We start from the raw sequence: 25,803 nt of genomic DNA, 5'->3' as shown, positions 1-25,803 counted from the left end.
ACTCTTTGTTTGGACGTGTGAGAGAACGAAGAGATTGGTATTGGTCGGCGGAAAAGTCAAGGTCGGTCAACGGAGGAGACAAAGCACAAAGGGAAACTTTATGCCCCGCCACCAATCTAAAGTTTCAATCGACCCCCGCACCGGCACAGCTGCGTAGCGAGCTCAGAGCCAAACTTGCCCTGCCCCGGTGGCTATGGGGTGGGGCAAGAAGGTGGATTAAGAGATTGGCATTTGACGGTCGAAATGGGAGTCGAAAAGATCATGTTGATTCATCTTTAAATGATAGGATATTCAATTCGATTGGCATGCTTTTTTTTTTTTAAAGCTCTCTTTGCTGGCAAAGGGGGAAAAATCAAAATGCTTATCCCCCACAAAATAGTCGTCAAATCTCGTGTGTAGAATGATTCATAAAGTCTACGTTCGTTTAATCGGAGAGACAGAATAAATGGTAAGAAAAATCTATACATGTTTATACACATAGAGAGAGATTATCATTTTTTTTTCGGTCGAAGAGAGATTACTATTCAAGAGTTGTAAGTTTTACGCATGACTTTTCATAATCGAGAGACACATTTTGAAAACATAACCTAGGATGGGAATCAGAATGCACCATGGACATGAGGGTAAATTTCAAATACTTTTTCAGCATTCTAAATACTTGGACCATGGGTAGAATACAACTGAAGGACCATGGATAGAATACACTCATAATTAAGATGCATAAACATAACTATAAACGTACACCATCTGATGATGGCCATGAAAGGGGAGGTACACATAAAGGATCATCAATACGACCTTTCCTATTTGTCGCATATGTCACGGGATCAATAGGTTCCGAAACGTGCCTATACTTGTGCAATGCCAGTACTAGTATCCTCGAGATGAGAATCTTCATAAGTCATTGCACTAGTTGATGGAGTGGATGTCATACCATTGCCTTCCCCAGTCCAAGTTCCATCATCTCTTGTCGACACTTCTGTTGGATAAAAGAGTGGCTTGGGAGGTAATTGTAGATCATCTGCTTCTCTTTCCAGCATTTCCAAGACTTTGCGCATCGAAGGGCGGTCGCCAGGACTCCATTGTATGCACCAAAGAGCAACTATTATCATCTTCTTTACTATTCTCCTATCCTCCTCTCTAGCTTGCTCCAACGGGATGTCCAATCCTTCGCTAAGTTGGTCATGAACCCACAAAGGGAAGTAAGTCCGACTGGAACACTCTACAACCGCATCCCAATTCTTCCTGCCACTAGCCATTTCCATCAACAATTTGCCGAAACTGTAGACATCGGCTTTGTAAGAGACGCCCCCGAGGTCCCTATAGACCAGCTCTGGTGCCATGTATCCTAAAGTTCCTCTTGCAGCAGTCACAGATACGGTGTTGTAGTTCGTGGGGTACAATTTGGCAAGCCCAAAGTCAGAAACTTTTGGGTTGAAATCCCTATCGAGAAGAATGTTGTGAGGCTTAATATCAAAGTGTAGAATTTGCATGTCGCATCCTCGATGAAGATACTCAATCCCTCTAGCCACTCCGAGAGCAATCTCGTACACTTCCTTGCAATCAAGAGAAGTCCCTTCTGCTCGTGAGAAAATATGCTTATCCAAAGACCCATTGTGCATGAAATCATAGACAAGAGCTTGTTTGGAGCCCTCGAAACAATAACCAATGAGTCCAACCACATTAACATGATGAATTCTTCCGATGGTAGCCACTTCACTAATGAAGTCTTGCCCGTTCGCTTTCCCTTTCTTCAAAATCTTCACCGCCACCTCACGGCCGCTTCGGAGTCTCCCTTTGAATACAGAACCATACCCTCCCTCACCTAGCTTGTCCTTAAGACGGCTTGTGATTTTCTTAATGTCCGAATAAGAGTACCTTATTGGCAAGAAGTTATTATTAGATTGCAAAAATTCCTCAATGTTTTGATCCATTGCTAAGTGTCTTCTCCTCCATTTGTGTATTAGCAACGTCATCACGCATGGGGCTCCCAAGATGAATTTCACAACCATGAACGCAAACACTGTGGGCGTGTTAAATGTTTGCATTCAGAAATATAAAGTCGATTCCACAATGATAAGACTATAGTAATATTACCGATGACAAAGAGCCAGATCATTGTATCGAGGTAACCGTTGATCCCTATTCCGCAATTGAGGTTGAATTTGTAACAAGTCATATCTGAGGAAATTTTAAAAGACACTTGTTTAGACCATAATCGAGCAAATGAGCATATCGGTTCGATCCCCTAATATTTGTGGGCGGGATTCAAACTACATAGATAGACAAAAGAACAAATAAGGAAATTATTGTCATACGTATAACAAATTTGGGGCGTGTTAAATATTTTTCATTTTTAGATTAAAAGAATTTTGCATTTAGAAAAAACTAAAATTAATTCCACAATGAGAAGATTGTATTAGTATGTTACCGATCTCAGAGAGCGGGTACCAGTAGGCTATCATTGAGAGGTAATAGCGGATGCCTCCTGCAAAAGAGTTTGAATATGTGACAAGTGAAAGCTGAAGAAAATTTAAAATAAAAAAAACTTAATTAGACATTTAAGTGCCCGATCTTAACATGCATTTTCAAATGAATTTTGCTAGCTTAACAGTTTTTAGATGACCATGAGAGTAACAACATATTGTGAGACACAAATTATTGATAGAGCGGACCTCAGAACGACTCTTAATTTTATTTGTCACATAATCAGTTCTCTTTTCAAATCCCCTGGGCTCTGAGAAGATATGCAGATGGCCTGAGCTCAATTTCTTTTTTATTTTTATGTACAGTTGGAAGCCCGAGCTCAATTTCACGAAGATGAAATTACGTAGAAGTAGGTGAAAATTCCTGCAAAAGAGAGTGAACATGTGACAACTGAAAGCCGGAGAAATTAACAAGGCTCTTATTTAGACCATAACAAGCAATGAGTATATCAGTTCAATCCATTAGCGGAATTCGAATAAAAACAAATCAGTACATAATGTATTTATGCTAATAATTATAAAATATCACAATAGGATTAACCTAACTACTTGATCTAAATGGGCATATTCACATCACATGGGCTCCGAGAAGATATACAGATGACCGAGCTCAATTTCACATTTAGATCAAATTTCGCAGACTTTGCTCAGATATGTCATCACAATATAATTTTTTTTTATCTATTTATTTTGAGAAAACTGAACAAACTCAAAAGTTCTTACCTTCCTTGGGTTCGCACTGAATTTGGTGCTTGTCGATGATGTACCAATAATAATGGCCTTTGCAATACATCTTAGCCGCAATTGGAAGCCATGAAAGCTCAAATCCATAAACCATCTGTTCGTGAATTTGGGCATAGGACCGAAGATTATTGCCATCGACCCACCAAGGTATCATTGCCATAAGCTCTATAGTGCATGCAGTTTCCACGTTCGAGACATTCGCATGGACCATGGCATATATTCGCCTTCTTGTACTAGAAAAATTCGAAAGTTCAACCCCATCAAGGCACGATGAAGCATCAACGTAAAACCGAGAATCAACCGCCTTCGTGCATTTCACAATCGAAACGGTCTTGGATGGCTCTCGACCATAGAACATGGACGACTTGTAGTCACAAGCATTATACGGATCATGGTCGCTGAAGTTGCCGCACCACAAGGAGCGGCGAGGAAGAGACGAACAATTGCCCTTTCTCATCCCTACATCGGCAAGCTTGATTGTGTAGTTGGTATGGTCGATGTGCCGTACGTAGTACTCACCCGAATACAAACTCAAAATGGTCCGGTTATTTAAGCAGGATAGCTCATACTTAGAATCGCCGCAGATCTTCGGATCGCCCTTCAGCCGAAACGGGAAGCTTATGTTTGTGACCTCGCCGCAAGAGCTGGTGCATTGATTATTCTCTATGGCGATGCTAAGTGACTGATGTAGAACAAGAAAGAGGAGAAGGAGGAGGAGATGATCTTTGGCCATTGGTCATTCAATGGGAGAGAAGTGAACACGAATGAAGTAAGAAATTTAAGTGTTTAGTGTTGAGTATGTAAATAGAAAGATAGGTGAAGGTTAGAGAAGAAGAAATCTCTCAAACTACAAACTCTTTGTGTGGATGTGAGTGATTTGGGGTGTGCCGACCACAACATGGGACGTGTGAGAGAAGGAAGATATTGGGATTGGTCGGCGGAAAAGTCAAGGTCGGTCAACGGAGGAGGCAAAGCACAAAGGCAGACTTTACGCACCGCCACAAATCTAAAGTTTCAATCGACCTTGGCCTGGGCCACCCCGGCACAGCTGCGCTGCAAGCTCAAAGCCAACCTTGCCCTGCCCCAGCGGCTATGGGGCGGGACAAGAAGGGTGGATTAGGAGATTGAAATTTGACGGTTTGAAATGAGAGCCGAAAAGATCATGTTAATTCATCTTTCAATGAATTACGCCCTTTCCGATAAAAAGAAAATAATCAAGGGTTTGGCATTGAGAGGTGGAATGAGAGAGATAAAGATGCCCTGTTTCTTTCTCGAAATAATGACGAGAGAAGGCAAAAGTGGGACGCATCAGACACGGAAAAGCTGTGCGAATGGTCGCTGAGAAGTCAACAGTCCAATCGACTTTGGCCCGTCATACAAGGCGATCGACTTGACTTTACATGTGGCCGAAGACTCGCGGGATGCAATTCGGTCTGAACATACTTTCTTTTTTCATCCTGAAGGTGGTAAATTCAAAAAATGATTTTTCCCATGTCTATTCCTTATTAATGCAAACCTCAACTTTCCTAATTTTGAAATTGCATATTCGGATGTAACATGATTCATGCCTTTTTCTTACATACCAGCACAATGCCATGTGGTTAAGTCGTGATTAGAGGGCTCTTTAGAGTGTTACTGAGAAAACGAGATATATTTAATTTAGAAGATAATCATGAAGGAAACAGTGCGATTATTTTCACAGCCAAAGGGCTCAAAGGAAGAAACGAAATGTCAACAAGCCGAATTGTGTGGTTTTTGTAGTCAAATCATTGGCACATAGTACTTGCTTGATAATAAATCTAAAATAGTGCGATTATTTTCACATGCTAACTCGTAAGCTTCTCGAAGCACCTTTTAGTCGAAAAGGGTAGCTTATATTGGTAACATTGCCACATGAAGTGAATTTCCCGAATCAATACTACCAATGTGGAAGCATAACTAATAATAAAGATAAGTTGCTTTAGCATCGCAATGTTTGTTGCATGCACTTGCAAGTCACGAATTGAATCGGATCGGAAAGCTAGCATAAACAAAGGAGCGATGATATAGTTACTGCCAACTGTTCTAAAAATCTAAGTTACTAGATGAATGAGTTGAGAGGTAAACAGAGATTCGAAAAAATTTAAAGTGAAATTTTGTGAGATCATTACCAACTGCTTCGATAGTTTAAATTGTTAAATGAAAATGTAATTTAATATTAATTATTTCATCGATGGGTTGGTTAATCTCACATAGACGAATAAATCTCCAAACTACTACTACTTGTGCATTATTGTGAATTGAATTACTTGGGGGTGGGCCTAATAAATATGATTGACGTATGATTGAAGAAGTCAAAAGTGTGGGACTCGAAAACCGACGCGTCAAAGTCGATCGACGTGCGTAGAGGAGCACCAGAGAATCGGAAGAAAAAGCGAAAAGATCATGCATTGCGAACCATCCTGGAAAAGCTCATAAAAGAATAATTTGGGAAGCTGCCAAACAGGTGTCATCGTCATCGACTGTGAATATATGATGGGCCAAAATTTCATAGGATAGAGATTATATAAATGATCTTTGAACTTTGATATAATGTACAATGTCACCCTTAAACTTTTAATTTGTTCAATACGATCCCCGAACTTTATTTCAATGTGTAATGTCGTCCCCGAACTTTTAATTTTTTCAATGCATTCGCTGAACTTTTAGTACATGTTCAATCCACTCCTTAAATTACATAAAAATATACGATATTCACCCTAAATTTGAATTAATGAAAGGGCAATATTAAATAAAATGGATGGCATTGAACAAATTAATAGTTCAAGAACGATAATGCACATTGGTGATGAGCGTGAACTACCGAAAGGGGTATATTTCCTCGTACCGTGCTTCGAAAGTTGGAATAAGAGATGACAATGATTGGCTCTTTATTCGGAAGATTTACTTTTGGCATTGTTTAGTTGTTTGATTCCCGTAAAATTAGATTTGTCAAAGAATGAAAATTCAATTCCTAAATTTTCCATTTAGAAGAAAGGGATTTGGATCGCCTAACATTGAGATTTTCGTGACATGCTCACCATTACTCAAATCAGGCCGTCCAAATGAAAATAGACGGTCAAGAATGGGCCACGTCATTTATTGAGGGGGAAGGAAAAAATTTAGGCGGGAATTTTTTTGGGATTTGAAAAATTTTGAATCACAACCCTCTCTCAAATCATGTCGTCCATTTTCATTTGTACGGCCTAATTTAAGTAATGGTAAACATGTTATGAAAACTCCAATTTTATGCGATCCGGATCCAGAAGAAAGACTACCGTAGGAGCTAGAACACTTTGCATAATAGGATTTCTTTTTGAAAAATTATGGCAGTAAATTACCTAGCAACCTTTGATAAAATTCCAATATCATCATAATTATACTCTATCACCACCAAAGTCATGGAAAAGTCTAAGTCCATTACCTCTTGCTATCACTCGACTACGAAACAAGCATCTTGCTAATGATACTTAAGGTTTCATGGTATCATCTCCTCATTCGATTTTGTAGAGAATGTCATGGATCAATGTATATACCAGAAGATCGGTGGGAGTAAAATTTGTTTCCTCGTACTATATGTGGATGATATTTTACTTGCAACCAATGATATGCGGATGCTACATGAGGTCAAACAATTTCTCTCTAAGAGTTTTGACATGAAGGATATGGATAAAGCATCTTATGTCATTGGCATTAAGATCCATAGGGATAGAACTCGAGACATTTTGGGACTGTCTCAAAAAATCTATATTAATAAAGTCTTAGAGAGATTTCGGATGAAAGATTTTTCATCGAGTATAACACCTATTGTGAAGGGTGATAGGTTCAATTTGAATCACTGCCCGAGGAATGATTTAGAAAGGGAACAAATGAAATACATTCCATGTGCTTCGTTGTCGGAAGCTTAATGTATACTCGGGTTTGCACTTGACCTAACATTGCGTTCACTTGTGGGAATGTTGAGAAGATATCAGAGTAATCTAGGTATTGACCACTAGAGAGCTGCAAAGAAGGTGATGAGGTACCTTCAAGGTACAAAAGGTTACATGCTTATGTATAGGCGAACCGACATTCTGGAGGTAGTTAGTTATTCGGATTCGAACTTTGCTGGTTGCGTTGATTCTTGAAAATCAATATCTGGATACATCTTTATGTTTGCCGGCAGAGCCGTATCATGGAGGAGTGCGAGGCGCGACCTTAGTTGTTACTTACACTATGGAGGCTGAGTTCGTTTCTTGTTTTGAGGCCACCTCGCATGATGTGTGGTTGAAAAGTTTCATTTCGGGGCTTAGAGTTGTGGATTCCATTCTTGGGCCATTAAGATTGTTTTGTGACAATTCAGCTGCAGTTTTCATGGCTAGAAACCACAAGAGTGGTAGTCGAAGCAAGCACATCGAAATTAAGTATTTAGCCATAAGAGAACGTGTTAAGGAAAAGAAAATGGTCATAGAACACATTAGCACCGAATTGATGTTAGTTGATCCTTTGACTAAAGGCATGCCACCAATAAGATACAAGGATCATGTGGTTATGATGGGAATAGGTCTTATCACGTAATTTTATTCATATGTACGAATTTATGAAACTCTTATTTATTTATTATGTTTTTCTCAATTCTGGTGTACACATTCATTTATTCTGAAAAAAAATTTGCCAACTTTGACTTGGAATAAACTAAAAGTTTATCCGTTAAGTAGACCTAGAATAAGCATAGGGTTTATTCATTAAGTTGTGTTATTACATATGGGTTGATTTAGATGAGATAAGGTGCATTGTGATACATGGAAGATACCACTTGTTCTAAGAGGACATATCGCCATGATTCATGTACTTTGTCTTTAGCATCACTTCTTGCGAATTTAGTTCAATATTTCGTTTTATGAAATGTTGGGATCAAGTCGGAGAATATTATAATATTATATAGATAATGTGATCCCACATTTGATTTTATTAACATTTCATTGATTGCATTAACTTAAGTGATAACTATTCTCGCCCAAGAGTCACGAAGCCCAAAAGTTATGATAACGTCTTGATGGACGGTGTTATCCGAAGGGCTACGAAAGGGAGAATATAAAAGGGTCATTGAAGCCAAACCCTCTCATTGTTAGTTTTCATTCTAACGTACATACAGAATGTACATTTCTGTAGTAAACACATACCATCGCATAGAGAGGGCAATTGGCTAGAAGCACCCATTGTCAATCGTTCATCACTCTGCGAATTTCAATTTGTCAATCGTTTTCATCAATGGCTGGAGGTAAGTAAAGATTCCTTATGTTTCTGCATTCGGTTCTGATTATAGGTGATTTTGTTTTGACAACGTATAATCATGACATTCAGTCTCTATAATTTCTTACAACTTCTTCCACCGGAACGACCAATCCTTCACTGAGTTGGTCATGAACCCACAAAGGAAAGTAAATCTGATTGAAGTACATTGAAAATGCGTCCACATTCTTCCTCCTCCTGGTCATTTCCATCAGCAATTTTCCAAAACTTTAGACATCGGCTTTGTAAGAGACGCCCCCAAAATTCTTAAAGACGAACTCCAAAGCCATATATCTTAAGGTTCCTCTTGCAGTAATAGACATGGTGTTGCAATCCGAGGGATGCAGTCTTGCGAGCCCAAAGTCGCAAACTTTTGAGGTGAAATCTCTGTCGAGAAGAATGTTGTCCTAGCGAAACAGTGCGACCGTTCACAAAAGAGTCGCAATTATTTTTCTATTATTTTAAATTTCAGATTTTAATTTTAATTTCTTACGACCTTTGAAAGGTTACAACTTTTTCAGACATGAAAAAGTGCATCCAAATCACCAGTCCTCAAACATGAAGAGTTGTGCTTGAATTTATAGTTTTCAGAAGCAAAGAGTTGTATTCTTTTCGGACGCGAAAGGTTATGTTCCTCTCGCTATTATATATTAAATGATTCTTTTCAATAATGATTTACTTCAACTTCAATTTTTTTTTTCAAAGAGATAAGGCTGTCTTTTCCATTATTTCACTTTAAGAGTTCTTAGAAAAATATTAGAATAACTATCTGATATTCTCATTCCGAAATTATGTTGTGTCCTCGGACGATTTTTGCTAGTACCCATTAGCAACGTTGTGAGACAAACAATTCATTAAAAAGAGTGTTATCATGCCTCTAAATCTGATTTCATTTCTTCCCATTCATTCACTAAATATTTTCTAAATACCCAGGGAACCGGTACACACAAGGTAGGTTTCAGGTTCCGGGGTACAAAATTTGGGAAATCAGTCCTGACGGGTAAGATACTAGAAGAAGCCTAGAATCGCTCACTCCTAAATACACTTGCGGCTACACCTGTCACCGGCGTCCCCACCATGCACGTGTTGCACAGCGTGGCCACCGATTCCCCTCCACCGCTCATCCTCTTCTTCGTCTTCTTCTCTTGGGCGAGTGTCCAATGGTAACTTTGATCTGAGAGTGGAGATGGAATCTGGAAAAGAGGAGAGATCTGACTAAGATCACGAGAGAGAAGGATAAACGAGAATCGGAATGTATTATTTTCATTTTTTTAGCTTAATTTTCGAATTATCCTTTACTGTGTTTGAGTCTAGAAACGATCTCCATCGCCAAAGGAAGAGATTTTTTTTTTGGTCGGAAGCTAAAGGAGAGAGATTAGCAGGAAGCAAAAAAGTAACACGATCTTTCCGTTATTTCGGATTTGTTCCCCTAACTTTTTGTTATTTTGCTCTGTATCGCAAATTAAGGAACTTGTTATAAGTGTTCTTCACGTTTCCCGTCCTTAAGGCTCAGTTTGTTTCGCGAGAAACAAGTGATTTGGGAAACATTTTCCTGAAAATGATCATGTGCATCACTTAAAATAATTAGCCAATGACAAATTATTTCATTACCAATGGAGCCTAAACAGAAGTTTATCATCTCTTCGAAGATCTTATCATCTCCCCATCCATCATTTTTCGACATTATTCAAAGCCGCATTTGGAGCGCAACGAAGCCATGCGAATATGGCGATTGGAGTGCCATGAAGCTACGCAAAGCGCGGGTTGTGTGGTGATTAGTTTTGAAGCAAAGACTACGAAACCCAAACTCGCTCCGAAAGTCCAAAGTGTGATTAATGACATCTTTAATATGCCGATGATAATTTGAGTTATAAACATTTGCAATCCGTGGTAATGAAAAGGGAGGTACACTTAAAACATCATCAATATGATACATTTCTTTTTGCCACATATATCACAGGATCAAAGGGTTTTGATATATGTCTATTACCACTCGTAGTTGACTCAAGAGGAGAATCATCATAAGTTAATGCACTAGTTGATGAAGTGCATCCAGTCGCTTCGCCATTGTTAGTCCAAGTTCCATCATCCTTGTTGATAATTCTGCTGGACAAAAGAGTGGCTTCGGAGGTATTCGTAGGTCATCTACTTCTCCTTCCAACATTTCCAAGGCTCTGCGCATCGAAGGGCGGTTGCCCGGATGCAATTGAATGCACCAAAGAGCAACAATCATTATTTTCTTTGTAATACTCCTATCCTCCTTGCTGACATTTTTTATGGGAACGTTCAATCCTTCGCAGAGTTGGTCATGAACCCATATAGAAAAGCACGTCTGGCTTGAATGCTCTACATCTGCATCCATATTCTTGCTTCCACTAGCCATGTCCATCAGCAATTTACCGAAACTGTAGACATCAGCTTTGTAAGAGACGCCCCCGAGGTTCCTATAGACCAGCTCTGGAGCCATGCATCCTAACGTTCCTCTTGCAGTAGTCATGGATATTGTGTTGTAGTCCGTGGGATACAATTTGGCAAGCCCAAAGTCAGAAATTTTTGGGTTAAAATCCTTCTCGAGAAGAATGTTCTAATGCTTGATATCAAAGTGTGAAATTTGAATGTCGCATCCTCGATGAAGATACTCAATCCCTCTGGCCACTCCAAGAGCAATTTTGTACACTTCATTGCAATCAAGTGAAGTCCCTTGTCCTCCTCGTGAAAAAATGTGTTTTTCCAAAGACCCATTGCGCATGAAATCGTAAACAAGAGCTTGTTTCGAGCCCTCAAAGCAAAAACCAATGAGTCCAACCACATTAACACAGTAAATTCTTCCGATGGTAGCCACTTCACCGATGAAGTCCTGCCCGTTCGCTTTCCCCTTCTTTAGAATCTTCACAGCCACCTCGCGGCCGCTCCGAAGTCTTCCTTTGAAAATGGAACCGTACCCTCCCTTGCCTAGCTTGTCCTTGAGACTGCCCGTGATTTTCTTGATGTATGAGTAAGAGTACCGTATTGGCAAGAAGTTATTGTTTGACTGCAAAAAATCTTCAACATTTTGATAAGGGCCTTCTCCTCCATTTGCTTATTAGCAACATCATCACACGTGGGCCTCCCACGGTGAACTTCACAACAATGAATGGCACTGTAATTTTGGGGAAAGCGCAAGAAAATTGTGGGTGCGTTATTAATTTGATAACCAGTTTTTGGGAAAAATTGTCAAAAAAGTTCTAAACATATTGTACTTTATCAATTCAGTCCTAAACCTTTTAATTTTGCCAATCCAGTCCTCAACTTTTTAATTTTGTGCCAATTTAGTCCTAAATCCTTTTTTTGTGCCAATTCAATCCTAAACCTTTTGTATTTTTACCAATTCAATCCGTCCAACAAACTTTGGTACACTAGCGCTGATGTGTAGATGACGTGGAGATTTTTAATAATTTTTAATTTTTCCTCTTTTCTTTAATTGTTTTTGTTTTTGTTTTGAGTCTTCTCCTTTCCTCAGGTCATGGAGTTGCCGATGTAGTAATCACTCCGGGAGATGTTGAGAAAACCCATGATGCTTTTCTTCATTGATGATTCCAATCGTGACTCCTCGCCGCCGCAAGCAACAGCGTCTTGAGGCTCCCTGTCTTGTAAGATAGGCTAAAGAAGGGGAAATCTGGTTTGTGCAGTGGAGATGAGGATGAACCAACCTATTGGGATCTTGAGTGGAAGACATAGCTAAGGGGCCACAAGCACCGCCGCCGCCGGACAAGGCCGGGCCTCACCGGATCCGGGCGAAGCCAATCTCATCCAGCCATGGCGTTGTCGTTGCCGTCGCTGCGACGCCATGGTGGGCGAGCTTGGCCTCGCCATCGCCCATCCATGGCGTCGTTGTTCTTATTCCTTCCTCCGACTTGAACCTTCGAATCTCTCATCTCGGTCCCAAGCAAGCCACCCTGCTCTCTCTCTCTCTCTCTCGCTCTGTAATTCCTTGGGGGTTACCATGGCGAATCCGAACGTTGCCGGATCTGGGCGAGGCCGAGCTCGCCTAGCCATAGCGTCGCCCGTGGGCGAGTGCGGCCTCGTCCGGCAGCGGTGTTGCTAATGGCTTGCCAACGCTCTTCTCTAGCTAATTGTTGACTCCATGGCTGGAGGAAGAAGAAGACCCTAATGAAAAAAAGAAAAAGAAAGAAAAGAGGAAAAAAAAAGAAAACAAACAAAAAAATTGAAATAATTATTAAAATATTATTAAAAATTGCATCGTCAGTATCGGCTGCCCTCTAGGTCAAGACCGATCGGCCAATATTTGTTGGATAGACTGAATTGGTAAAAATACAAAAAGTTTAGAACTAAATTGGCACAAAAAAAGTTTATGACTGAATTGGCAAAAGTGCAATAGGTTTAAGACTTTTTTTTGACAATTTTCCTCTAGTTTTTGGGTGTGTTAAATGTGTGCATTTAGTAACCTTACCAGTGCCATAGAGCGAAATCATCTCCATCAACCAACCGATAATGAAGAGGTAACCCACGATAACTTTTCCTGCAAAAGAGATTGAATCCCCAGCAAAGGAAACATACAACACTTATTTAGACCATAATCAAGCAATGATATCCGTTTAACCCACTGAGATTGACCGGCGGAATTCGAAATCAATAAGACTGATTGACTTTGTTGAACATGAAATGAGGCACTCGTTAAGGAAACATATAATGGGAAAATTGTCCAACCACTAAAAAATCATACAGTTATAAACTTTTCAATTTTGCTAATTTAGTCCTAAATTTCTCGGAAAAATTTCAATGTAATCCTCCCAACCATTATCATCAAAAACCACTAACATGGCACGTTGCCATGTAGGACGACCGACGATAACTAAATCGTCGCGAGCATCCGATGAAAATTGACCGAAATGATTACATTTACAATTTTCACACAAATTTGACAACAACAAAAAAAGAATTTTACACAATGGTTTAATCCTACAACATTGGGCAATATATTGCAGACGGAACCTCTTTGGACTGAATATTTAAGTGGATAGCATTATAATATATTGCAGAAACAGAGAAGTATTATATATGCAAACGTCGATAGCTTTCTAATATATCTCACGTTTAGATCAAATTTATCAGATTTTGATCAGCTATGTCCTCACAATAATTTTTTATTTTTTTATTTTTTTATTTTTTTTGTGGAGAAAACTGAACAAGCTGAGAAGTTCTTAGTTTCTTACCTTTCTTGCGTCAGCACTGAATTTGGTGCTTTCTGCTGATTTCCCAATAATAATGACGTTTGCAATACATCTTACCCGCAATTGGAAGCCATGAAAGCTCAAATCCATAAACCATCTGTTCGTGAATTTGGGCATAGGACCGAGGATTATTGCCATCGACCCACCAAGGTATCATTGCCATAAGCTCTATAGTGCATGCAGTTTCCACATTCGAGACATTCGCATCGACCATAGCGTATATTCGCCTTCCTGTACTAGGAAAATTTGACCCCATCAAGGCATGATGAAGTGTCAATGTAAAGCCGAGAAGCAACCGCCTTCGTGCAGTTCACGATCAAGACGGTCCTGGATGTCTCTCGACCATAGAACATGTATGACTGGTAGTCACAAACACTATATGGATCATGGTAGCTGAAGTTGCCGCACGACAAGGAGCGTCGAGGAAGAGACGAACAATTGGCCTTTCTCATCCCTACATCAGCAACCCTGATGGTGTAGTTGGTATGGTTGATGTGTCATACGTAGTATTTGCCCGAATACAAATTCAAAATGGTCCGGTTATTTAAGCACGATAGCTCAAATTTGGGGTCCCCGCAGATCTTTGGGTCGCCCTTTAGTCGAAATGGGAAGCTTATGTTCGTGACCTCACCGCAAGAGCTGGTGCACTGATTATTGTTTGTGGCAATCCTAAAAGACTGATGTAGAAGAAGAAAGAGAAGGAGGAGCAGTTGATCCTTTGGGCATTGGTCATGCAATGGGAAAGAAGTGAACACGAACGAAGTAAGAAAATCAAGTGTTTAGTGCTGAGATGTAAATAGAAAGATAGGTAAAAACCAGAGAAGAAAAAAAAATCTCAGAGTACAAACTCTTTGTGTGGATGAGAGTGATTTGGGATGTAGCGACCACAAAAAGGGACGCGTGAGAGAAGGAAGGGGTTGGGATTGGTCGGCTGAAAAGTCAAGGTCGGTCAACGTGGGAGACAAAGCACAAGGGGAGACTTTATGCACCGCCACCAATTTAAAGTTTCAATCGACCCCGGCACAGGCGCAGCTGCGCAGCGAGCTCAGAGCCAAACTTGCCCCGCCCTGGTGGCTATGGGGTGGGGCAAGAAGCGTGGATTAGGAGATTGTAATTTGACGGTTGAAATGAGAGCCGAAAAGGTCACGTTGATTCATCTTTAAATGATAGGATATTCAATTCGATTGGTATGAGTTTTTCTTTTTTAAGCTCTCGTTGCAGGCAAAGGGGGGGAAATCAAAATGCTTATCCCCCACAAAATATTCGTAAAGTCTCTTGTGTAGAATGATTTATAAAGTCTACATTTGTTTAATCGGAGGGACAAATTAAATGATAAGAAAAATCTATACATATTTATACAGAGAGAGATTACAATTTTTTTTTTGGTCAAAAAGAGATCACTATTCAAAAGTTGTAATTTTCACGCATGACTTTTCATAATTGAGAAACACAACTTGAAAACATAACGCACGATGGGAATCTGAACGCACCATGGACGTGAGGGTAAATTTCAAATACTTCTTCAGCATTCCAAATACTTTCGTGCTCGAAGGACCATGGGTAGAATACAATTGAAGGACCATGGATAGAATACACTCATAATTAAGATCCCTAAACATAACTATAAACATCTGCCATCTGATGATGACCATGAAAGGGGAGGTACACATAAAGCATCATCAATACGATCCTTTCCTATTTGTCACATATGTCACGGGATCAATAGGTTCCGAAATGTGCCTATACTTGTGTAACGCCAGTACTAGTATCCTCGAGATGAGAATCTTCATAAGTCATTGCACTAGTTGATGGAGTGGATGTAATATCATTGTCTTCCCCAGTCCAAGTTCCATCATCTCTTGTCAACACTTCCGTTGGATAAAAGAGTGGCTTGGGAGGTAATTGTAGATCATCTACTTCTCTTTCCAGCATTTCCAAGACTTTGCGCATCGAAGGGCGGTTGCTAGGACTCCATTGTATGCACCAAAGAGCAACTGTTATCATCTTCTTTACTGTTCTCCTATCCTCCTCTCTAGCTTGCTCCAACGGGATGTCCAATCCTTCGCTAAGTTGGTCATGAACCCACAAAGGGAAGTAAGTCTGACTAGAACACTCTACAACCGCGTCCCAATTCTTCCTACCACTGGCCATTTCTATCAACAACTTGCCGAAACTATAGACATCGGCTTTGTAAGAGACGCCCCCAAGGTTCTTGTAGACTAGCTCCGGAGCCATGTATCCCAAAGTTCCTCTCGCAGCAGTCAGAGTCACGGTATTGTGGTCCGTGGGATACAATCTTGCGAGCCCAAAGTCGGAAACTTTTGGGATGAAATCCCTATCGAGAAGAATGTTGTGAGGCTTGATATCAAAGTGTAGAATTTGTACGTCGCATCCTCGATGAAGATATTCAATCCCTCTAACTACTCCGAGAGCAATCTCGTACACTTCCTTGCAATCAAGAGAAGTCCCTTCTGCTTGTGAGAAAATGTGCTTGTCCAAAGACCCATTGTGCATGAAATCGTAGACAAGAACTTGTTTACAGCCCTCAAAACAATAACCAATGAGTCCGACCACATTAACATGGTGAATTCTTCCAATGGTAGCCACTTCGCTAATGAAATCCTGCCCGTTTGTTTTCCCCTTCTTCAGAATCTTGACAGCCACCTCGCGGCCACTCCGAAGCTTTCCTTTGAACACGGAACCGTACCCTCCCTCGCCTAGCTTGTCCTTGAGGCCGCCCGTGATTTTCCTAATGTCCGAATAAGAGTACCTTATCGGCAAGAAGTTATTATTGGACTGCAAGAATTCCTCAACGTTTTGATCCATTGCTAAGTGTCTTCTCCTCCATTTGCGTACTAGCAATGTCAGCATGCATGGGGCTCCCAAGATGAATTTCACAACCATGCATGGAAACACTGTGGGTGTGTTAAATGTTTCTGTTTAGAAATATAAAGTCGATTCCACAATAATAAGACTGTGGTAATATTACCAATGACAAAGAGCCGGATCATCGTATCGAGGAAACGGTTGATCCCTAATCCGCACTTGAGGTTGAATCCGTAACAAGTCCTATCTGAGAAAAATTTAAAAGACGCTTGTTTAGACCATAATCAAGCAATGAGCATATCGGTTTGATCCCCTAATGTTTGCGGGCGGAATTCGAACTAAGTAGATGGACAAAAGAACAAATAACGAAATTATTGTCATGCGTATAACCAATTTGTGGGCGTGTTAAGTTGTTTGCATTTAGAAAAAAACTAACATTAATTCCAGAACGAGAAGATTGTAGTAATAATGTTACCGATCCCATAGAGCAGGTCCCAATAAATAGCCTGGGCGATACGTGAGAGGTAACCGCGGATGCCTCCTGCAAAAGGAGTTTGAACATGTGACAAGTGAAAACTGAAGACAATTTTTGACCCCCCCAAAAAAAAAGCCAAAGACAATTAAGGCTTCATTTATTTCGTGAAAAATATAATATTTTTGAAAAATATTTTTCAGAAAGTCATTTTCCAAGAAAATGACAAAACTTTCTATCGTTTGGCTAAAGTCTGAAAATGCTCTGAAAAACGATTTCTACCATTTGGCATGACAATAATTTTTCTAAGAAAAATTATCAAATAATTAGTATTTTTAATTATTTTACTTTTTAGTAACTTCTTTTAAAAAAAATTCCCTTTTTTTCTTCTTTCTTCTGTAAGATCGTCGGCTTCTTCCTTCTGGTGTGATTTCTTCATCAACCAGTTGCCGGCCACGGCGACAGCCGGCGACCGGCCACAATCAAGCTGAACCTCACCCCGGCGCGCCCGAGGTGGCAAGCTCAGGCCAAGCCTTGCCGGCCTCAAGCAAGGCTTCCAATCGCCAGATCTGGCCAGGCTCGGCCTGAGCTCACCAGCCTTGGGCGAGGCCAAATCTCGCATCGCCGGCCTCGCCAGATCCGGCGAGACGAGGCTTCGCTCAACGCCGACTCGCAACGCCACGAGCTCCAGATCTGATGAGTTCGCTGCAACTCGTGAGGTCTTGATCTCTCCGTGACTCGCCAAGGAGGTAGATGAAGGAGGCGATGAGGGAGACATGGCGGCGATAGGCAGCAGCGGCTCCGTTGGTTGCATGAAGAAGATGAGGAAAAAGGAGGGGCTCAGAAAGCAGAAGGCAACGTGAAGAGGGAAATGGATGAGACGACGTGAGGGGAAAGGGCAGGCATAAGTTTGATAGGAAGAAATTGGAAAATGATTTCCCTCCTTTCACAGATGGAAATCATTTTCCATGGGTTTAGAAAGAACTTTTTCATCGACCGGAAAATATTTTCTTTGACCATGTAGTTTCTGCCCCCCAAACATCAGAAATTGAGAAAATTATTTTCTAAGAAAACCTTTTCCATGAAACAAATGCAACCTAAAAGAACAAACATTTTTTTTTTGTTCGAGAAGGAACAAACACTTAATTATTTCTCTTTACCCAAAAAAAAAAAACACTTAATTATTTCTTTGCACAGGATTTTCAAATGGGTTTTGTTAGCATAATATTTTTTGGGTGGTTGCGAAAGTAATAGCATATTGTGGGCTACAAATTATTAAAGAAGTGGGCTCCACAGTATTTTTTTTCTTTGCCTGCAATAGATTAAAGGACTGTTAGTGTCACATAATCATTTCTCTTTTCAAATTGGGCTCTGGAAGGATATGCTCATGGCGTAAGCTCAATTTCACGAAGATGAAATTTCGCATGTTTTGACCAACTATATTCTCACTATTATTATTGTTGTTTTGGTCGCTTTGAGAAAACTGAACACACTCAAAAGTCCTTACCTTTCCTCCTGCGCAGAAATCCAGTAGACCAATAAAGCTCGAACCCATCAACCATTTGTTCGTGAATTTGCGCATAGGAACGAAGATCATTGCCATCAACCCACCATTCTATCATTGCCATAAACTCTATAGTGCATGCAGTTTCCACAGATGAGACATTCGGATCGACCATGGCATATAATCGCCTTCCCGTGCTAGAGAAATTCGAAAATGGAAGCCCATCAAGGCACGACGAAGTGGCGATGTAAAGCGGAGAATTCACGGCCTTCATGCAGCCCACGATCACTGCGACTTTGACTGGGTATATCAAGCGATAATACCCATCCGGGATGTATTCGAAGCCGGCGAGAGAGGGAGAGTGGAGAGGAAGAGACGAGCAATTGCCTTTCCGCAAGCCAACATCAGCGACCGTAATCGTGCTGTTGTCATAGTTGATGGAGTGTACATAGTACTGGCCCAATTTCCAATCTAGGACGGTGCGGTTATTTATGCAGGCCAGCTCAAATTTACGGTCGCCGCAGTCCTTTGGGTCGCCCTTCACTCGAAATGGGTAATTTATGTTTGCGACCTCACCACAAGAGGTGGTACATCGATTAATTTCGCGGGGGATGCCAAAACACGGATGTAGAATAAGGAGGAGGAGGAGGAGTTGATCTTTGTGCATAGCTTATGCAATAGCAGAAAGCACGAACTAGTTAAGAGCAAATCTAGGGTTTGGTACAGAGATGTGGAACGAGAGGGATAAAGATGCTCTCGTTCTTTCTTTAAATAATGATGAGAGAAGGAGAACATGGGACGCATCAGACACGGAAAGCTGTGGGAATGGTCGCTGATGAGCCAAAAAGTTCAATCGACCTTGGCCCCTCCTGCAAGGCGATCCTCTTGACTTTTCTTCTAGATGAAGACTCGCGTGATGCATTTGGTTTTTAACATATTTTGGTTTTTCATCTTGAAGGTGGTCCAAAAATCTTATTGAAAAATAACGATATTTCCCATGTTCACTCTTTTTATGCAAACCGTAACTTTTTCTAATTTTGAAATTTCATATTCGGAAGTAACGTGATTCATCATGCCTTTCCTTACGTACCAGTTCAATATCATTTCTTGTGATTAAGTCATGATTAGAGAATATTCTTAATTCAACTTTAAGTGTTACCAAGGAAATGAGATATACACAATTCAAAAGATAATCATGAAGGAAACTGATAATATTTCCTTATGTTAATCATACATAACGCGACAATTTATTATGGGATGTACCTCTGGCATGATTATCTGAAATTTCTCAACCTGAAATGATGAATACTATTAGGGAAGCACACGACGACGACAACAACAATAACAATACCATAAACAAAAGATCCATAAAAATTTGAAAAATGTGAATTTTAGACACGACTTTTCATAATTGAAATGGACAATGTGGAAATATGAAAAGACCTCACACTTTTTTTTTATAATAGTAGTGCATTTTCTTGTGTTTGCATCGATCATTCTAAACTTCCATCCAATTATATATCTCTGTCAACATCCCATACCCACTATATTCAATTAACAAATATGCGAAAACTATAGCACCTGTACTTTTGGGAGAACATGATGAAAGGTGAGGCTTAATGTTATGATTTAGCGAAAGTGATTAATTTCCTAATAATGAGAAGATTGGAGTACGTAGCTTGTTAGAATATTAAAAATTAAACCACGTATTCATATAAGAGCATAAACTTTTAAAACAGTTGGCAACAATTCCACAAAATCTTATATGGTATTAGAGCGGGAGGCCTTATTTGCCCCCTCAATGAAATATTTGCAGTCTTATCGGCCAGGGCTTGGATTTTGATTCATTTTTGAAAACCCCTTTTTTTCGTTTGTAATCAAGTACCCAAGCTTCTCAAAATTGGATTCATTTAGTACTTCCGATGACTAAATCGCCATGTCATGTAGTTTCGTTTTATGTGATTCGCTTGCTCAATTATTTCTTAGCAACAATTATGCCAACTTGGCCAACTAATGTGTAGGATGGAGAAAGATAAAGTGGAACGTGGCATCGTCCTAATAAGGCTCATTGGTGTCCTAGTGTACAACTAATGGAAATTTAACAAAAAAAATTGACCACATCAAATAACGCAGTTATTTTTTTTCTTAACAAAAATACTAGATTCAATCGATTTTGAACAGTCAACACTTGATCGAATAAAAGAAATTGATATTTGGTTGGAAATGTGTAAAACTGGGGTATGCGAGGAGAATCGATGGTCTTTGCGTAATCCTAACTATCACAATTATATGAGTTCGGATCGTTGCTGAAGTGACGACACGACAAAGGGCGGATAAGAAGAGACGACCGGTTACCCATTTACAGCCCAATGTCAACAAAGCCGGATTGTGTGATTTTTCTAGTCAAATCGCTGCACCTAGTACTTGCTCGAGAATAAATCTAAAACAGTGTGATTATTTTCGCAGGCTAGCTTGTATGCTCCTCAAACCACCTTTTAGTAAAAAAGGGTAGCTTACTTCGATAACATCGCCGCATGAGATGAATTCCCGCATAGAAGAATAACTAAGAACAAAGACAAGTTGCTTTAGCATTGCACTGTCGGTTACATGCACTTGCAAGTTCCAAATTGAATTGGATTTTTTTTTATCTGAATAATTGGATTGGAAAGCTAGTATAGGTTTTTGAATTATTGTGAAGTGCTTGACTTGTGGGTAAGACTCGTCAAAGTCGATCGACGTGCGGAGACGAGCAACTCGTTGGCGAAACATCCAGGAAAAGCTTGCAGAAGGGAAATTTGGAAAGTTGCGACACGGCTGTTATCGTCATCGACTATGACGGGTCGAAAATCAAAGGATGCCCGAGCAACAAGCGCGTCCATCTTTTCCGGGTCCTTCTGGACACTCAGTTTTGTGCTCAACTCATAACTCAAAGTGTACTAACAACATAACTAATCATCCCTAAGTTTAGCTCAATCTATAGTTTTATCTTTAAACTTTTAATTTATTTAATGTGATATATAAATTTTTAATTTCTTTACCTCTTGCTATCAATAATTGTGTCAGGAGAGAAAGGTCAATTCGAGTCCACAACAACTGAGGTCCTAAGGCCTCAACTCAAGACCACAACGCTAGCCTGGAAAACCCATGCCCGAAATCGAGACCCTAGTGCCTAAGCTTGGTACGCCGAGGACTGAGACCGGGATGGAGACTCAAGGGGTTGAGCACACGATAGTTGGGCTGAACTAGGGACTCCAGCTCCAAAGCCCGAGACCTTGAGAATTAGACTCTAGTGCCTAGGCCTTGATAAAAAACATGAGGCCTATAGGCATGCAGTTCTAAATCAAAGTGTTAAAACAGTTGAAACCACTCAAACTGAAAACAATTATGCCCAATGCGATTACTAGGAATGAGATTTTGTCAATGGATTACTCCTCACTAAAACCAAATCGGCCTTAAAGTTCTCTTGAAGTCCACTTAGCATCAACCGGAAATAAATCAAAATAGGACATTTGTGTAGACATGAAAGATATCAATTATAGGTGCTCCTAGGTCCCGTAGGAAATATAGCAGGACCTATCCCACTTTTAGTCGTAATTTTCCTAAAAACTTCTCTTAATTTTACACGAAATTATCATAAAGTTGGTGGCATTCGTAGGTATTAAATTAACTTTATGAGTTGTAATTTTACCCATAATGATCATGACTTGTTTACACTTGCAAATTTTTTATGGGTCGTTATTTACTTGTTATAGTGATAGACAATGAAACTTAAAAGAAAAACTTTTATCATTTTTAAGAGCACATTTACCACTAAATAACCTTAGCAACCTAGTAAAAGAAATAAGAATTTAACTCTCCAATCTAGTAATGTTATTAATGGAGATATCAACTTTTGATGTCTCCTACTATTCTATGACTTAAAATTTTATCTACTTTTCGATGGAACAAAAGGTCAACAAAAGTCTTCAAGATTTATTATCTAGGTAACTGTCTTGTACTCTCCCTTCTTTAAATCGAAGTTGTTGTTTATTATATCTCCTAAATTTTATCATTTATCTCCATCTGTCATTTTTATTAGTAGTGAGAATTGATGTGCTGAGAAACGACACTTACATAGCGACCACTAGAGTGCTTGAAAGTCACACGTAGCGTGGATTGTGTGCTTGTTAGTACTTTAAGCAAAGACTCCAAACCCCAAACGCTCTCCTCATATGTATTTGTGACTATTATGATGGATCATAATTACGATACAATCTCATGATTGCCATGAATGGGGAGGTACCCATGAAACATTATTAATACAATCTCATGATTGCCTCAAACGTTACGGGGATAAAATAGTACGGAAATAGGTATATGCTTGTGTAATACTAGTAATACACTACTCAAGATGAGAATCTTCATAAGTTATTACACTAATTGATGAAGTGGGCATAGTATCTTTGCCTTCTGTCCAAGTTCCACCATCCCTTGTCGACACTTATGGTGGATAAAAGAGTGGCTTGGGAGGTAGTTGCAGATCATCTGCTTCTCCGTCAAGCATTTCCAAGACTTTACGCATTGAAGGGCAATCGCTAGAATTCAATTGAATGCACCAAGGAGCAACTATCATAATCTTCTTTACTATTCTCCTATTCTCCGATGCCATAGCACAAGAGCATCCCAATATACAAGATGATAGTTAAGATGACATTCAGGATAATATTTCCCGCAAAAGAGATTCAATATGTGATAAAGCGAAAGGTGCAGGGGAGGTGGGTTTGTTTCGGGACAAACGTTGTGATTAAGAAAACTGTTTTTTCTTGGAAAACTGTCTTTTAATTTTTGTTGGTGGCATTCGAATTAAATTTAAAAAAATGAATGAAAAATGTATTATTTTTATGCATAAAAAATTACCTCAGCATCATTTAACTTACTACTTGATCTTAATGGGCATTTTCAAATCACATTGGCCCTGAAAAGATATACAGACTTAGAGCTCAATTTCTCGTGTAGATGAAATTATGAAGATCTTGACCAGATATGTCCTCACAATTGTTATTATTATTTTTTTAATTTGAGAAAACTGAACAAACTCAAAAGTTCTTACTTTTGGGTCCACACAGAATTTGGTCCTCGTCGCTGATGAACCAATAATAATTATGTGAACCGACGACCGTCCCGGGCACTCAGCCAGGACAACAAGCATTCGATGACGAGCATGATGCGAATGGCGAACAGCTGGCATCCACCAAGTCAACCGCTGACCGATGACGTGTCTCGTCGCAACGCCCTCCTGAGCTCATGCACTCGCTGTGCGCCCCTGCCGCACCCCGAAACCACCATGGTCAGCTCCCCTTCAGTCGCCTCCCTCTCCTTCCTTCCTTCCTTCTCCACGGACCAAAAACCAAACACGAGATCGATCACGTGATCCCAGCCCGAGCCTAGCCCCTCCCGTGCCAACCTGTCACCCATCCGAGCCACCATCGTAGGCTCGGACAACCGTTTGGTCCCCGACCCGCATTCCCAATAAAGAAAAACCCAGCGAGTAAGGCCACCCCAGTAAAAGAACTCGTAACAAAACAACTATTATTAAAAAAAGAAAAAAAGAAAAGGGAGAAATGCGTAACCAAAGACGATCTTAGTAGTTGAAGTAGGTGCACGACAAAGAGCGGAGAGGAAGTGACGAGCAATTGCCCTCTTGCAGCCCGTCATCAACAACCCTAATCGTGTAGTTGGCATGGTCGATACACCGTACATAATTCTTACCTAGGTAAAAATCGAGAACGGTGCAATTATTCATGCAGACAAGATCCTAGCTAGAATCGCCGTAGATCTTTGAGTCGCTCTCAACCTAAATAGATAGCTTATGTTCGCGACCTCGCTGCAAAAGGTGGTGCCCTAATTATTTTCGGCGGGAATATTAAAAGACTGATGCAAAAGATCGATCGATCTCCGAGGACAAATAATTGTGTGGAGGTGAGAGATTTGGGATGCAACGACCGACGATAGTGGGACGTATGAGAGACGGAAAAGTTTGGGAGGTGTCGGTTGATAAGTTAAAAGCTGGTCAACGTTCGAGACAATTATGAAGTGCAACGAATTAAAGTGCAATTGTCCTTGGCCCAGCACTAGGGGTGATCGACTTTTGAGGAAGGCCAATTCTGCCATCGAAAACAGCCGATTCAGCTCCCGGATTGGATCGATCCAATTTAGGATTTTGATAATTTTTTTCTTTACTCTTTCAAAGAAAAGGAAAAAAAAAAAATCAATTCGCGTCTGCACCTGAAACCAAGAAGGGGACCGAAACCGCCTAGAAGACTCGTATGATATAATTAGTTTGTAAATAGTTCGTTTTTTCCACCTTCAAGATGTTAAAATATCGCAAAAGGACACTAGAAATGTCAAAGTTTATATACGGCGCTCATTTTGATGTCAATTTTTTTTATCACTCAAGTGTCATTTTTTTTTTAAACGGTTGCTCCGAGGAGATTTACCGAAATCTTATGTGCCATCTATGTAGCTCGTCGGAGGATCTCAATTACTAAAAAAAAAATTTAGAAATTTAAAATTAATAAAAAAAAATAGAAGGGTTGCAATGGTGATGGCTTGCATAGCCCTCGCGCCACTATCGGAAGTCGTCAAGCCTCGACTAGTGGCCGATTTCCCCCACCGACCGCAAGCGAGGCCTCATTGTCACCGGCCAAGTCGAGCTCCTCACCCGCGATCGATGGGGGTCATCGGACACTAGCCGAGGCTCGATGACCCCCGCCGGGCCGAGGCTCAATGACCCTCGCTGGCCATCTCCCACCCTCGCCGGGCATTGCCGTCGATGGTGGGGCGGCCGTGGCAAGGGCTCTCGCTGTTGTGCCAAGCCCTTTTTTTTTTTTTGAGTTCATTATTCAAAGTTAATTTAATTTTTTTGAAAAATAGCTTGTTTTGTAAAAAGTCAATCCAAGTGGACTGAATTTTTTTTTAAAAAAAATTGCCACGTGGACTGACTTTCTTAAGAAAAAAATTCCCGTAATATTAAAAAATTAATAATAAATGTCACGTGGACTATTTGGCCGGAATCTCTCTCCATTGGCATTTAAGTGATCGTTTTTTCTCCGATTTGGCATTTAATTGAGTTAACGAAAAATTTTGGCACCAAAATGAGCGCCATACACAAATTTTGACACTTCTGGTACCCTTACGCCTTAAAATATCATATTAAAATAATAATTTTGCTCATGTTTATTCTATTTTACTACAAACATAATCTTTTCTAAT

General features: G+C 40.1%; 3 protein-coding genes across 4 annotated transcripts in view; all 3 read right to left on the bottom strand.

The window, feature by feature from the left end:
• The window catches only part of LOC125315875 (rust resistance kinase Lr10-like), a 61,488-nt gene extending 44,837 nt beyond the window's left edge, over positions 1-16,651 (bottom strand). The window contains exon 1 of the mRNA XM_048281969.1: positions 15,424-16,651. Coding sequence (XP_048137926.1) covers positions 15,491-16,621 — 1,131 coding nt within the window. The 5' untranslated portion in view covers positions 16,622-16,651 and the 3' untranslated portion in view covers positions 15,424-15,490. The remainder of the gene's footprint in view (positions 1-15,423) is intronic.
• The window catches only part of LOC125315872 (rust resistance kinase Lr10-like), a 61,369-nt gene continuing 36,344 nt past the window's right edge, over positions 779-25,803 (bottom strand). Inside the window, exons 3-6 of one of the 2 annotated variants that reach the window (XM_048281963.1) lie at positions 16,418-16,424; positions 12,970-13,021; positions 11,639-11,658; positions 779-2,000 (exon numbers count right to left, since the gene is read on the bottom strand). In XM_048281963.1, the coding sequence (XP_048137920.1) occupies positions 849-2,000; positions 11,639-11,658; positions 12,970-12,997 (1,200 nt within the window). In that variant the 5' untranslated portion in view covers positions 12,998-13,021; positions 16,418-16,424 and the 3' untranslated portion in view covers positions 779-848. The remainder of the gene's footprint in view (positions 2,001-11,638; positions 11,659-12,969; positions 13,022-16,417; positions 16,425-25,803) is intronic. The other variant, XM_048281964.1, reaches the window with a different exon arrangement.
• Positions 3,176-3,974, bottom strand: LOC125315877. Its single transcript, XM_048281975.1, has one exon. The coding sequence runs from the start codon at positions 3,961-3,963 to the stop codon at positions 3,196-3,198; it is 768 nt and encodes a 255-aa protein (XP_048137932.1). The 5' UTR covers positions 3,964-3,974; the 3' UTR covers positions 3,176-3,195.

Source organism: Rhodamnia argentea, chromosome 7 (genome assembly GCF_020921035.1).
Source record: "Rhodamnia argentea isolate NSW1041297 chromosome 7, ASM2092103v1, whole genome shotgun sequence".
Classification (NCBI taxonomy): domain Eukaryota; kingdom Viridiplantae; phylum Streptophyta; class Magnoliopsida; order Myrtales; family Myrtaceae; genus Rhodamnia; species Rhodamnia argentea.
This window is presented reverse-complemented; position numbering and strand designations above follow the sequence as displayed.

What these genes read in the sequence shown, in the direction of transcription:
- LOC125315877 (XM_048281975.1), bottom strand. Translation starts at nt 3,963, where the DNA reads ATGGCCAAAGATCATCTCCTCCTCCTTCTCCTCTTTCTTGTTCTACAT.